Source organism: Sardina pilchardus, chromosome 12 (assembly GCF_963854185.1).
Source record: "Sardina pilchardus chromosome 12, fSarPil1.1, whole genome shotgun sequence".
Taxonomy (NCBI): Eukaryota; Metazoa; Chordata; class Actinopteri; order Clupeiformes; family Clupeidae; genus Sardina; species Sardina pilchardus.
In genome coordinates, this window is record NC_085005.1 from 14793595 (window position 1) to 14809067 (window position 15473).

The 15473-nt window shown below is 46.1% G+C and overlaps 1 protein-coding gene across 1 annotated transcript; it reads right to left on the bottom strand.

Moving 5' to 3' along the window:
* Positions 1–8436: 8436 nt before the first annotated feature.
* Positions 8437–14335, bottom strand: mycn (MYCN proto-oncogene, bHLH transcription factor). Its single transcript, XM_062551218.1, has 3 exons — positions 14195–14335; positions 13092–13792; positions 8437–10811 (listed from the first exon to the last, which is right to left on the bottom strand). The coding sequence occupies exons 2-3, from the start codon at positions 13765–13767 to the stop codon at positions 10084–10086; spliced, it is 1404 nt and encodes a 467-aa protein (XP_062407202.1). The 5' UTR covers positions 13768–13792; positions 14195–14335; the 3' UTR covers positions 8437–10083.
* Between the last annotated feature and the right edge of the window lie 1138 nt (positions 14336–15473).

Consider the following 15473-nt stretch of genomic DNA (forward strand, 5'->3'; position numbering starts at 1 on the left):
ATTATACAACTTTCTTACCAGTATCCAGATGTATGAATGGTTTACAATACTATTGTAATATTAAGAAAACAAGTTTTAAATGTACACATTTTAAATGAGAGCGATACAACCAAAATATTTAATGGTTACACAATATGGGCAGTAAAGACTAGCTTTTCTCAATAAAATAGCTTTAACAGTCATAGATTCAGACTTTTTGTTGATCTCACATCAATGCAATTGTACTGCACTTATTAGGGCCTGCGTCAAGGTTGCAACACCAGGACTTGGCGCTGTTTGGTTAAATTATCGACAAACGTTGAATTCTGGTACAAGTTTCTGATAGTAGACATCTTTGTCTCCTTTGTGTACAAATTGTGCCCATTCTCTCTTGCGTAGCAAGGGGTCAGGTGTACACCATTGACACAGGTGTAAACGGCAATGTGTCTCAGCTGTCCATATGTGATCTGATTTTACAGCCGAGTGCAAATAGGGCCCAAAGGAGACCGAGGGAAGGCTTGAACTTGGCTCGTCTGAATCGCTTGCAGATCAATCTTCTTTCCCAAATTTGTCAAAAGAGACTCTATTTGGAGATCTTTCTGCTTACTCAGTGATTTGCAATCCAAAGGCATTGACATTTTAATCCAATTAATTTCATTTTGTGTGTGTGTGTGTGTGTGTGTGTGTGCCTGTGAAGAGAGCTGAAAGAGTGCTCTCACATTCTGAGATCTTCTATTTGATCAGTCAGTAAGAGCGTGAACCTCAAATCCTATTTTGTTTCATTTTCTATAACGTCTGCAAAAGGGCACTTGAATGAGAAAGTGAGCCGACTTGACATCGTCAGACGTCTTTTTTCCCCCCACTGTCTTCCTCCGTGATGGATCATGGCGGTGGACACCCGACGCACCTCGCTCCGAGTCGCTCTTTCTCGACTCCTTCCCTTTGACCCTCAGGGTTGACCTGATCTGCTCAGACAATCAAACATGCTAATGGTCCTACTTAACCCAATAACAGCCCCCTCAATGCCTGCGTGCTCCATAGTTAATTACGAGCGCCCAGCACATGTAGATTTGCATATTCAAATCGTGTGTGTGTGTGTGTGTGTGTGTGTGTGTGTGTGTGTGTGTGTCTGTTTCTGTCATTGACCAGCTGTTGACTCAGCAGGCGTTGTTTGTGGATTAATAGATCGGGAAAGCCTAATGCAATCCCCCATAAACACATCGGTGGAACAGGCACCCCCCCCACACACACACACACACACACACACACACACACACGGAGCGGAACAGACACACACCCAAACACACAGACTCACAAACAGAAATACATAATAATATATATATATATATATATATATATATATATGCACATGGGTGACAAGGAAGGACAATAAACAATGGGCACAGAAGTTCTACAAAACACAAGTTCCACAAAACACAAGTTTCACAAAACACAAGTTCTTGTAAATCAATGGACAAGCGTGCTCAACACCTCCTGAGAATTGTTCACTGGGTGCTGGATCCTTACATGTAAATTATTAAATACAGTATGACAAAAAAGACAGCACTCACAGTTTCTTGAAAAACCCCCCCAAAAAAACCCTTGTATCACCTAATGGACGTTTCAAGCTGAAAGCTATCTGCTTGAAACATCCATGGGGCGATTAAGCGTTTCTTTTAAGGAACTACAAAACACAAGTTCCCGTATTAAACAGAAAAAGAACCACACACATATGTACACACACACTCACACACTCTCTCGGTTGGTATAAAAGTGGCTGCCTGGAACATCGACACAGAGTTACACAGACACACACACACACACACACACACACACACACACTTGCGTTTTTTTCTCATTAGTCTGCAGAAACAATGAAGTAATTATTCGCATGAATGTGACTCTGTTGTAATTAACCTTGTATTTGACGCTACACGGCAGAGCAACTGAAGAGGAAAACTGCAATGCGGTGCAGAATTCCTCATGTTGAGACACTGTGATATTTTGTGTGTCTGTGTGCATGTGTGTGTGTGTGTGTGTGTGTATTCTGTGTGTGTGTGTGTGTGTGTGTGTGTGTGTGTGTGTGTGTGTGTGTGCATGTTAACCCAACTGAATCATTGACTCTGGATCTAGCTGATTTAGCTGAGAATAATGGTGCATTAGATTTGACCCTGTTGGCTTTCTGGAGCAATTCAGCCAAGCATCACTCTCTGTCAACATGCACAAATACACACATACACATAAAGTACACACACATACAGACACACATGCAAGCTGATAACGGCTTCATACACACAGACACACTGATTCATACATACACTCCATTAGAGAAAGAAATACCAATTTACACACAGAGAGAGAAAATACACACACACACACACACACACAAACACACACACACAGAGACACACACTGTTTCATGCACATTCACACACACACACACACACACACACACACACACACACACACACACACACACACACACACACACACTGCTAGAGAAAGAAACGTTCAGACACCAACTTAAACACACAAAGAAGACTCACACACACACACACACACACACACACACACACACACACACACACACACACACAACACACACACACACACACACACACACACACACACACACACACACACACGCGCGCACACACACACACTCTTACTGCCTGAAAATACACCTTTGCTGGCAGCTCCCCCATCTCATCTTGTCCCAATCAAAGCCAACTGTGTACAGAGCACGGGCCCTCTCCCCTGCAAAGGCCACAATTTAGGATTTAAAACATCAAAGGCCCCCGCGCTCTAATGGAGGAACGTGACTCACCTTCAAAAACTAAAGGGCCAGAAAGCACCTCTCCCCTTTTTCTATTCCTTTTCTTTTCTTGTCCTTTCTTTTCTCATCCTTTCTTTACGCTCATTTTCTTTTCTCTTCTTTTCTCCTCAGCGTATAAAGGCACAGGTAAGCGACAAAGGAGGCTGGCGTGTCAAAAAAAGAGAAGGGGCAGACTCATTGCTCACCTGTTGCTCAGCAGTGCGAAACCCGATCGCTTAACGAGTGTGCAAGCGCGTGTGTGCGCATTGTCTGTGGTGTGTGTGTGTGTGTGTGTGTGGGTGTGTGTGTGTGTGTGTGTGTGTGTGTGTGTGTGTGTGCATGTGTTGTGCTTTTCACAGACACGTCCGTGGGCGAGGAGAGCGTTCGGCTCATATTCTCACAATCTCTCTGATCTTAGGTCAAGTTTCTGAGTTTTTACACACACACACACACACACACACACACACACACACACACACACTCACTCACTCACACACCAACAAAGAACAATGGACTATATGCACATAAACGTTAAGCTCTTTCAGGCCATGTAACTAACCCACGCACTTTAATATACTGGATCTACTTCTACCTACATCCTCACATTCTGACAGACACAGACAGGCTGGCCGCCAGCCAGTCAGACAGACAGAGAGAGGAGACAGAGTGAGATATATGCTTACTATCTTCTTTACCTATTGCTGAATTTTATTTCCATTTACAATTTGTGTCTCCATGAAACTCTATCTAAAGGAGAGGTTGGCTGTTGTATTCATTGAATAATTAAACGCCATTATTGAATTTCACAATTATATTCCATCCTCGACCATTTGGTATATTCCATACACAATCAGTGACGCAATCTTCCACACACACACACACATGGATAGATTCAATTAAATCTGTAACTTCCTCTCTCCCATTCCACTCCCATCCCTCTCTCTCTCTCTCCTTCTCTCTCTTTCTTTCTTATTTCTCTCTGAGAAATGACAAAGATTCCAAAACAACTTTTTAATTACTGCATGTCAGTAATCACAACGTTATTAATTAGACCAGACTGTGAGGAGAGGAGAGGAGAGGAGAGGAGAGGTACGAGAGGAGAAGGAGAGAGAAGGATCCGGAATGAGATGCGGGCTATTTGACTGGGGCAGTGGGGATTAGAATGGCCCGGGATGTTTGTGGACTTTTCCTACACGGCCATCTGTATGCAAATCTCCCCAGCCTCCCTTTTAACTCCTCTTCCCTTCCCCTTTTCTCCTCTCCTCTCCTCTCCTTTCTTCCAGCTCCTTCCCCTCTGTGTGCCCGCACGCGAATGTGTGTGTCTGTGTGTTTGTGTGTGTGTGTGTGTGTGTGTGTGTGTGTGTGTGTGTGTGTGTGTGTGTGTTTGGGGGGGGGGGGGGTGTGGGTGTGTGTGTATGTGTGTGTGTTTGTGTGTGTGTGTGAATGTGTGTGTGTGTGTGTGTGTGTGTGTGTGTGTGTGTGTGTGTGTGTGTGTGTGTGTGTGTGTGTCTGTCTGTCTGTCTGTGTGTGTGTGTGTGTGTGTGTGTGTGTCTATGTGTGTGTCTGTGTGTGTGCGGGCAACGTTGCCCTGTCACGTTCAGGACTCTTTTGTGCACTTGTATGACATCACTCATTTCCCTCCTCTTCTCTAAAACTGCCCCCACCTCAACACCCCCTCACCCCCCCAGCCACCGAACACCCCACCTGCCTTTGACCAACAACAGATGGTGCCCGCTGAACACACACACACACACACACACACACACACAGAGGGCATTGGTGACAGCTCCCTGGCATAGTCCCTCCTGTCTATGCCTATGCCTGGGTGGCAACAACAACAGCAACAGCAACAGCAACATTGCTCACCCTAGAGGTCATCACTTGGAGGGAGCCGCAAACAGACGAGAGCGTTCAAGCACTGTTTACGTTACACAGTGCTGTTACAGTGCCGTTGGGTATTGTGTGGTCACTGTAGCATGCCATTAAGTGTATGTACAGTAACAGTGCAGAGGAACATGTAAACACTGCAATAAAGCAAATGCTAAAGTCAATGTGAGGGCAAGAGTTTACAAAGAAGGGAAGCTTAGAAAAATAATTACAATTTAATTGACCCCCCCCCCCCAACCACACACACACACACACACACACACACACATACACTTACACACCCACACACAAGCACACAAACTCTCTCTCACACACACACACACACACACACACACACACACACACACACACAAACTCTCTCTCTCACACACACACACACACACTACTCACGGCTATATTACTATATTTCCTATATACCAATTTGGTCAAATATACAGTGCATGTAGTATGCCTTGACTTGTGTCCTCGTTCTTCTTCTTTCTGTCCATTTGTCTGAGCAGTGAGCCAGAGAGTGAAAACATGGCTAAGGATTGTGGGTCGGTGTAGTGAAGTGGGGTTCTGATTACGCTATGCACGGATCATTAAAATGACCGGGCACTTCTAGTACTGCAGGCTACATGTGTCCAGAGGTAAGAGCCTGAACCACCACACACATGATCTAGGTGTAGGTTTGCTAATAAAAAATGTTCTGTTAATAAAGTGTTCAAATGTGAACACAAACATAAACTCTCTCTCTCTCTCTCTCTCTCTCTCTCTCTCTCGGTCTCTCTCTCCCTCTCTCTCTCTCTCTCTCTCTCTCTCTCTCACACACCCACACACACACATTCACATATCACATATACATACAGTATGTATACACTAACCACAGCAACCACATCTCTACACTAGCATCGTTTGTGTGTGTATGTGTACACACACAGACACACACACTCACACACCTCTACCCACCATTTCCACTACTGTTTATTTTGTGTTCATATGTGTACATTGTATAATGCATTTATATTTTCTTTCCTTTGTGATATTGATGTTATTTGTATCACTACTCTAGCTTTGGCAACGCTGTAACAAACAGTCATGGTAATAAAGCACCCTTTGAGTTTGAATTTGAGAGAGAGAGAGAGAGAGAGAGAGAGAGAGAGAGAGAGAGAGAGAGAGAGAGAGAGAGACTCTTGGTGATGGGTGTTAGCTGACATGTGCATACAGTATATCTGAAGTGTTTTTGTGTGTGCTTTGTGTGTGCCGTATGCTTGTGTCCAGAGGGACAAGACAGGAACAAAGACACCAGCACCCAACGATTATCAGTTTTGGACAGAGACCGCCACATAACGGCCATATTGAATGTACGTGTGTGTGTCTCTGTGTTGTGTGTGTGTGTGTGTATCCAGCTTATCTCTATGAAGTAGTGTGGTGTGTTGTCAAATTGATGAATGAGGAAGTTGTTGCGGACCCACCATGTGTTGTTCGTCATGCCCCTCTGTAGGTGTGCACGGCTGTGTGTGTGTGTGTGTGTGTGTGTGTGTGTGTGTGTGTGTGTGTGTGTGTGTGTGTGTGTGTGTGTGTGTCTGGACATAGGATATGTTTTCTTTCATATCCTTTGTGTTCCTGTTTTTGTCTATAACCAGGCAGGATAAGCCATTGGCCAGATGGTACAGGGGGGACTCCCATGGTTATCTCATCCTCAAGAACACACACACACACACACACACACACACACACACACACACACACACACACACACACACACACACACACACACTATCATACACACACACACACATAGACATACATACACACAGATGGACCTGACCTAGACTGTTATGTAATGTATCAATAGTCCAAACTGCATTCCCGGAGAACCCCCATACCCCCCCGTCTCTGTCTCCTTCTCTCTCTCTCTCTCTCTCTCTCTCTCTCTCTCTCTCTCTCTCTCTCTCTCTCTCTCTCTCTCTCTCTCTCTCTCTCTCTCTCTCTCCTCTCTCCCTATCAATCCTTCTCTCCTTTTCCCCTCCTCTCTCTCCCTCTCTCTCTGCCGACAGATTTCTCTTTCAGACTCTTCCAAAACGTTCCTGGCTTACTGCCTCTGCAAATCACCCAACGTGGCACATGTTTGGCTGTCTTTCTTCCTGCTGTGTCTCTCTCTCTGTGTGTGTGTGTGTGTGTGTGTGTGTGGGTGGGTGTGGTGTGGGTGGCTGTGTGGTGTGTGTGTGTGTGTGTGTGTGTGTGTGTGTGTGTGTGTGTGTGTGTGAGAGAGAGAGAGATAGAGAGAGAGAGCCATGTGGCTGATGTTAGTAAACAGTATTCCTTGTCAAACCAGCAAGTATGTCGGCAAGAACAAGAGTCTACTTACAAAAATACACACACACAGACACACACAGACACAGAGACACACATACACACACACACACACACACACACACACACACACATTCAATGTCATGTTCACACTCAGCAGAATAAATAAATAAATATAATGTGCGTCTGTCTGCTTCAATCCAGCTGAAGCAGTTTCCACGGCAACGGCGGGAACAATAAGACAAGCAGACAGCGTGTTCTTGAACCCCTGAATGTCGTGCACGCTTTTCACATCCACTCCACATGGGTGAGTGTGTGTGTGTGTGGGCGGTTGTGCGTGTGTGTGTGTGTGGTGTGTGGTAGGTGTGTGTGTGTGTGTGTGTGTGTGTGTGTGTGTGTGTGTGTGTGAGTCTTTCAGTGGGAGTGTCTCTGTCTCTGTGTGGGTGGGAGTGGGTGGATGAGTGCATGAGTGTGAGTGTATGTACGAGTCCTTCAGTGGTAAGGTTTGTGTGTGTGTGTGTGTGGGTGGGTGTGTGTGGGTGTGTATGTCTGTGTGTGTCTGTTCATCATGGGGGGGATTCGGTGCAGATTCGGAGGATCCTCTCTTGGCTCTTTTGTCAGTTAGTGAGAGCTCCACCAAGCATAACTGAGAGAATTATGAATGCGAGGGACAGGGAATGAGAGGGAGAGAAAGAAAGAGGGGAGAGAGAGAGACAGAAAGAGAGAGAGAGAGAAAGAGAGAGAGAGAGGTTTAACAGCACAAAGAGTGTGATTTTCCCCTCAAACAAAAGACAAGCAGACATAGAAAGAGAGACAGAGACAGGCAGTGAGAGAGGGAGGACAAAAAAAAGACTAACACGAAGCGCGACAGCAGGGCAAAGTGAAATGTGCAGAGAAGGATAGACTGACAATGGCACAGAGACCAGGGTCAGAGAGAGAGAGAGAAAGAAAGAGGGAGAGAGAGAGAGAGACTAGAGAGAGGGAACAGAGGTCAGTTATCCACATATCTATGTAAAGTCTGTTAAACCACTACCACAAATTCCCAGTCCAGTTGTACCAACAGAACATTTCACATGCTGCTTACCACCAAGCACTAGAGGTCACGCGGCTGAATGGCAACTGGATATCAAACACCATCAGCTGTATTCTGGGAAGGTTCTGATCCAGAACAGTCACATCCGGGCCAGATCTGGGTCAGAGCCGGTTGCTAATTGTGACGCAGTCGTCCCCATACCAACCCCACACATGCTATAGCTTCAGGGCATGTCAGAGAGGGGGAGAGGTACAATCTGCAGTTTCATACAACCATCTGTGCTATATAGTCTGAGTATGTGTGTGTGTGTGTGTGTGTGTGTGTGTGTGTGTGTGTGTGTGTGTGTGTGTATATATACACAAGTGAGTAACAGTTGTGTAAGATGTGCAACCTGATGAAAAGATGAGACTGAACATGGAGAAAGTCATTTGTTTTGATTTGAATGTCTATTTATTTTATCTGAATGAGGTATTTCAAAGTGCTCTGAGTGACAGCACTAAAGTACAATAAAAAATGTTAGTTTTTTTCCTTTCCTTTGAACCAGTTCTATGCACCCAAAAGATACAAATATATAAACATGAAAAAGGAAAAATAGGAAAGGAATATTAAAGATTTAACACTTTATCTGTACAAAAAGAATGACTTTTAAAAGAAAGAGGAGAAACAAACAAACATGTAAGCAAACAAGATAACATGATATCTACTAAGAACTCATTTTCATACGAAAATATAAGTATAAAATTTTAGTATGTATCAAGAGCACACTAAATTGTAGAGGTGTATGGGAATTAGTAAGGGCGTGGTACATCAATATAAAGAGGAATAATATGAAAAAGTAACAAGAACAAAAAGAACAATAGTTCATCATAATATTATACAAAAAAACGTCTCTTGATCCTCAAAAATGGAGGTCGTACAGTACTTTGTCAACATCCAGTCTAGTTATTGGCAGATTCTTGCGATACATTTTGTGTGAATTTTAAAAAAAAAAAGACAGTTAAGTACAAAAAGCAAGGCAGACTGAGAGTTTTGCTTAATCTGGTATTTACAAAAAAAGTGTCCCGTAAGAAGGTATAAAGAGGTATGACAGTTTTACTAAGCACCAGTGAGAGAGGAAACCCCTGCATTTACTGCCCCTGACTATAGAGGTTTTAAAAACTGTGTAAGGTGTACAGTGTGCGTGTTTGTGTGTCTGTATGAATATGTGTGTGTGTGTGTGTGTGTGTGTGTGTGTGTGTTAGCAGGTCATAGTAGTGAGTGAGGCTTGGCTGAATACACTTAAAAGCCAATAGGGAGGGTCAAATTCAATGAACTGTGAGCTGTGTGTGTGTGTGTGTGTGTGTAGTGGGAGTGTTTTGCTGAAGGAGTGCAGGTAAATGACATTAGTTCATTCATCCTTTCATTTCCAGACTTTCATTTCCAGTCCATTCAGTCAAACCATGCCCGTGGAAGTTTCTGTTTTTATGTACTAAAAAAGACGATCTGAGAAAGCCTACATTGATACATCACTCTACTGATCGATCAGATGATCGATCACCTCGTTTTCATTCTGTCATCCTCTCTGTGTGTAGTTTTTGTTCTTCTGAGTGGATATAAAAAAAGTAAAACCCTGAACATTCTTGACGTCTATAAATGTGCAAAGAAAGTGGCGGCAGTGAATCTTGAGTCCCAACAGCTAGATTTCTCTCTTTTCTCCTTTTGTTTTCTTAGCTCCGAGAGACAGACGGTCCTCTCTGCAGAGTTCACATACTGTAGTTTTTTGCACAGGTTTTCACACATGCATACAAACATATGCACGCACACACGCACACACACACACACACACCATCAACACACTCATTCATGCATACATCACCAAATTGGGTGGCATCTGATTACTCAACTCAGGTAATGTCCCTGCTGAAAAAGAGTCTTTGCTGTCAAGGTAGCAAACTAGCAGAGTGGCAAGCTAGCTTCCCATTAGCTGCTAGCTAACTAACTATTAGCCGTAAAGTAGAGTGCCAACTAGCTAGCTGTTAGCTTTTGGCTGTGGAGTAGCTAGTGATAGCTGTGGAGTAGCCATTAGCGTTAGCTGTTAGCGTGTCCGGGCCTGCTCTAGACGGCGAAGCAGTTGTTGACGGCGTGCTTGCAATCTGTCCTTCTCCTGTAGCAGCCGCCGCTGTTGGGTCTCAAGGGAGCCCACATACTCGGTGGCCTTCTTCAGAATGAGAACCTTGGCCGCTTTGTTGTTGCTGGCTAGCTCGGGCAGCTGGTCGCGCAGCGTCAGGAAGCTGGAGCGCAAGTCGTTGCGCCGCTGCCGTTCCAGGATGTTGTGGTTGCGCCGGCGCTCAAAGTCGTCCGAGTCGGAGCTGCCGCCGCTGGTGCGGAGAGGGCTGTTGCCGCTCGCCTCCACTCGACGATGCCGGTTACCTGAGGACGACGATGACGGTGTTAACAGTGCTGTCGATGCAGCAGTGGGCGAAGCTGGTTTGAGCCGGTCGGACTTGTGGCGCTTGCTGGGGGGTGCAGACGCGGCGCCCCCTAGGGGGGAGTCTGCGGAGCTGGCATGGCAGGCGGAGGTGTAAGGGGATGGGGCGGCGTAGTTGTGCTGCTCCTGGTGAAGGGAGGCAGCCGCACTACGCTTCAGGATGAGCTCGACCGGGGGTTTACTGCCCACGCCCCCCGCACCTGACCAACCCGAACGCCGTTTCTCTACCGTCACCACGTCAATCTCCTCGTCTTCCTCCTCATCATCATCATCATCGTCCTCGTCCTCCTCATCATCTTCATCATCATCTTCTTCTTCGTCCTCCTCATCGTCATCTGAATAAAGAGAAGAAAAGATATGTAAGATACACTGTATAATTTTGCCTTTATTAAAATAATGTAATATGTTTTACTGTTTTCTATTCTTTCGAATAAGTTTTGGAGATACTGACATCCTGTCTGTGTGTTCAGTGTCTAGCCATATGCTGACTGGTATTAACTGCTTGGGTGGGGAGGTGATTGCGCAGTGCTCCCTGCCTTTGCACAAAGAACCCTCCTGTCAGTCAGAGCTCTAATGAGCCTTACAAGTTGGGTCAAGTTTACTAGACTGACTGCATATCTTCTGCCCTTAATCCCATTTCACCAGACAAACTCTTCAACTTCCCTTGAACTGGCTGGCTTCTTGCTCAGATTAAAGAAGAGGCAAGGGGGTGGGGGGTACTGGCGTCGCGCTAGGGTTTTAAAACAAAGGGGTGCGAACGTCTAGGCTATACACTGCTAATGCCTTCAGAAGAGTTGTTCTTTTCAAGTTGTGTGCAACGTGTTATGCGGATAAAAGAGGGGTAATTATCATCGGCTACGCCACACACACACACACACACACACACACACACACACACACATAGAGAGACGGCTCAGCAGTGCTCACTACAGGAAGCTGTCTGCGCGCGCCAGGGCGGGAGACAGACATGATGCGGTTGTGTACACAACACAGCATGTGGAAAGAGACCGAAGAGGGTGTCGCCCTCTCTCTCTCTCTCTCCCTTTCTACCTCCGTCTCCTCAGCTGAACTCGAACTCGCTCACTATCTCTTGTCTCCTCGGTTTGCCTCACTATCTGTCTCTCTCTCTCTTTTTAATGCATTCTGATTGTGTGAGTTGGGAATGGCGCGAAAGAGGAGCGCGCAGCCGTGGCGGGAGACGGCTGTAATCGCCAGAGCTGATTATGTGTGTGGCGGGCGCGCGGGACAGCGAGAGCCCTCGCCCTGGAGAGATGCCAGGCAGACAGCTGGTCGGGAGGGAGCGCTTGTTCAAAGCCGTCAACGTGCTAAAAGACTCGCCCCCCTCCCCTCTCCCCTTCCTTCTCCTCCTCCGTCTTTTATGAGGGGCTGCTGCCAAACTCGGCCCATAGCCAGGTTGGGGCCGAGATTACCCCCCTGGTACACACACACACACACACACACACACACACACACATGCACACTTACACACAACTCCTTCTCCATACACGTTTCGCCCCCGCCCCTTCCACAACGATTACCGCATGCTCATGGGGTTCCTCTGACACTCACGTGCGATTTTCGCATTTAATTTGAATTTGAATTAGAATTTATCAACCAAAGGGAAGCGACGGCTTTCTCGGGAAATACAAAAAAGAAAGGCTAAGGAATTTTCTTTTAACAAAGATAGCAATCGCTGCTTCATACACGCCCCCGAAAAAGAGTGCTTGGAACTTGTGTTAGCCGGTGTCTGAATGCGTGACTTCATGTTAGAATGTAGCAAATAATAGTAATAACATAGCCTATTTAGTTATCTCTTGCGGACCCTATATTAGTCTATTCTCTTGGACTGATTTGCCCATTGTAATACTCTGCCGCACCCATTGCGTACGGTTATATACGTACAGTATATTTGTATTTCCCTTTTTATCCAAAGTTGCAACACTCATCGTTGTGTTGCTTAACAAGAACGAGGTCCGTTCAAACCTGTATCACAGCAGGAAATATTGTTTCTTTGTGTTCAGATAGGATGTCAATAAAAAAAACTCACTCGGCGCTGCATGGCTTCCTATTTTAGTGCCATCTACAGGGTACAAAGCGGGGAGATTACATAAACTGCGTCCACTCCTACCAGTGTGTCTGCTGTGTATATCTGTGTGTGTGTGTGTGTGTGTGTGTGTGTGTGTGTGTGTGTGTGTGTGTGTGTGTGTGTGTGTGTGTGTGCGCGTGCGCGCGCGCGTGCGTGCGTGCGTGCGTGTGTGTGTGTGTGTGTGTGTGGCAGTCTGGAATGTAGCACACTAATCCGATTCTGGGCCAGGCATATGAGGTTCAACAATTACCCCAATTACCACCAAGACCCATCGTAATACCACTGCGGCATCCATGACTGTCTGCATGGCCTATTTCTGGTATAGCCTAGTCTGAACCTAATTAGCCAATAGGCACTTTCTGTTGGCGTTGCGTGGAAATTAAGTCAAGACACAAACAAACTAGAAGAGCTGGAGATTCTGTCCAGATAACACACAACTGATATGAGACAGACTGCCCAGCATGCTCTCGCGCTGAGTGGAATTGTTAATTATCGTGTCATGTGAGTCCGAGCTGTGTAATTCTCTTACCAGAGTCACTCAGGGTGTCGTCCTGAACACTGTTGACAGCGGGTGAAATGACCGTCCCAGTTTGGCCGCCCATTGTCTTGCTGCTGCCACCGTTTCTTTTGTGCACCGGGAACGGGAACACCACCGCAGGATCCACGCACTCCGATATGGAGCTGTTCAACTCGGTCTCGACTGGTGCTTTGACGCTTGTAGCGCTTTTACTGCACGCCCCCGACGACCCAGTCACTGGGCCCACCGTGGCTTTACCGAGTCCTAGCTTCTCGTTGACCACCCGTTCGAGTTTCTCCCGGGCGGAGAAGCCGCTCCACATGCAGTCCTGAATAATTATAGAGTTTTCGTTAGTATCCATAGCCGAGCCGAAAAGGTCGCCCTCCGGCGCTCCCCAAATGTCATCTTCCGGAAGCAAGAAAAGCTCGGAAGCCCAGTCCAGCGGATCCGTTAATCCAAGCCCCGGAGGCAGCGTGCAGTCGACCCCAGTCGCCGAGCCGATGTCTCCGGTCGCCCCGGGAAGCGCAGCGCGGCTCGGGGAAAGAGGAGGCGTAGGCAAGAGTTCAAATTTCTTCCAGATGTCCTCACTAGGTGGGCCGCAGAAGTAGAAGTCGTCTTCGTCGGGATAAAAGCAAGGCTGCAGGGAGTCGAACTCCATATCGGAGTTTTTAGTTATCAGAGCCGGCATAGCCTCACCGCAATGCGGAGCAATCCTATTGGGATGAAATCACATGGTTAATAGTGAATCAAAATCTCATTCTAACACCACAAAATGCAGCTAGATAACGTAGTCTAGTGATGCTGATTTGACAGATGTCTCGCTGCATCAGTCCGTCACGGACCGACATGAAGAATTCCATGAACAAGATGCAGGTGCAAATGCAAATTTGCGCATTATGACGGTCCATAACAAGCCATCCCAGCACCCAATGTTATTTTAGACATCACATTTATATATATATGACATTCATCTAATTTGTTTATAATTAGGAATTTCAGCAAGTGATGTATGCCTTCTTAAGCGTTTATCATAATGATCAAATGGCTGAGTTGGAGACAAGGAAACCTTGTTCTCTGAACCGAGGAGAGAGAAAGAGATGGACCGTTAAACTTACCTCCTGAGTGAGGTCAGTGTTCAGTCACTAGTCTCGCGTTGAACCCAGTCGCAACTCAACTCCCTTTTTTAAAGCCACGCATCTACAGACTGGACTGCGCACACTGCTCGCGCCAACTGAGCGGGCGAGTGTCGCTCCACCGGCTGTTATCTCACGAGGAACGGAGTGCTCGCTGCTGTAGCACAAGAGTCTCCGCCCACCCGAGGGGCGGCAGCGGGAACACAAGGAGAATGTGTGTCCATTGAATGTTTATATGTGGTGGTGTGGGGTGTGTGTGTGTGTGTGTGTGTGTGTGTGTGTGTGTGTGTGTGTGTGTAAGAGAGCATGAGAGAGAGAGAGAGAGAGAGAGAGAGAGAGAGAGAGAGAGAGTGTGTGTGTGTGTGTGTGTGTGTGTGTGTGTGTGTGTGTGTGTGTGTGTGTGTGTGTGTGTGTGTGTGTGTGTGTGTGTGTCGTTGGTTGAGCATTTGATTCGAGTAGCTTTGTTTGCTGTGCCAGACCACAGTTCATGTTAACAAAAATACATCTTTGCACGACATTGTTATTACAATACTGAATAGGCATTGTTACAGACTTCGCCCTCCCAGACACTGACTTAACCTATCACCAATTTATATAAAACTAGCGTTGCCTATCGATCAATCTATCTATCGACAGGCCTACCACTTTTTCTGCAGGGAGGTAGGCTACTGTATACATTCGTCGACTATCATTCTCCCCTTCCTCAGTCTCTCACCCCTTTGTCTGGGTCATTGGCAGCCGTTGTCTGGACAAAGATTCAGGCCAACATCGCCGCCTGGCGGGAGACCAAAGCAACGTCGTTCCGGCGTTGCCCAACAAAGGTTTTTTTTCCCCCCACGTCTCCACTGCTGTTGATGTTTCCCGAATTGACAAAGCATTTCTTGTTTAGGCTACGGCTAACGGCACACTGTCTTTATCATTTTGTCGAGATAGATAACTCGCACATTAGCATATATATTTGTAGTTTTCTTCCTCTGTTGCCTCCTGACTGTTTGTTTGACTGAAAGTCTGCGAAGCCGGTTATGTAACAGCGTGGGATAGGGGCGTGCTGTTTCTGGTTAAGCGACACAAAGACCCGCGTTGTCAGGTAGATGCAGAGACCCCAAGCCTAAAAAAAATCATAAAAATGACCCGGTAGCTTCAAACGTATTTTTTCCCTAGCTCACTTGTGTTTATGTTGAACATGACTTCAGATGACTAAAAATATATATAATAAATATATATATTATAAATATCTCTCTATATAAGTAAGCAAATCCAT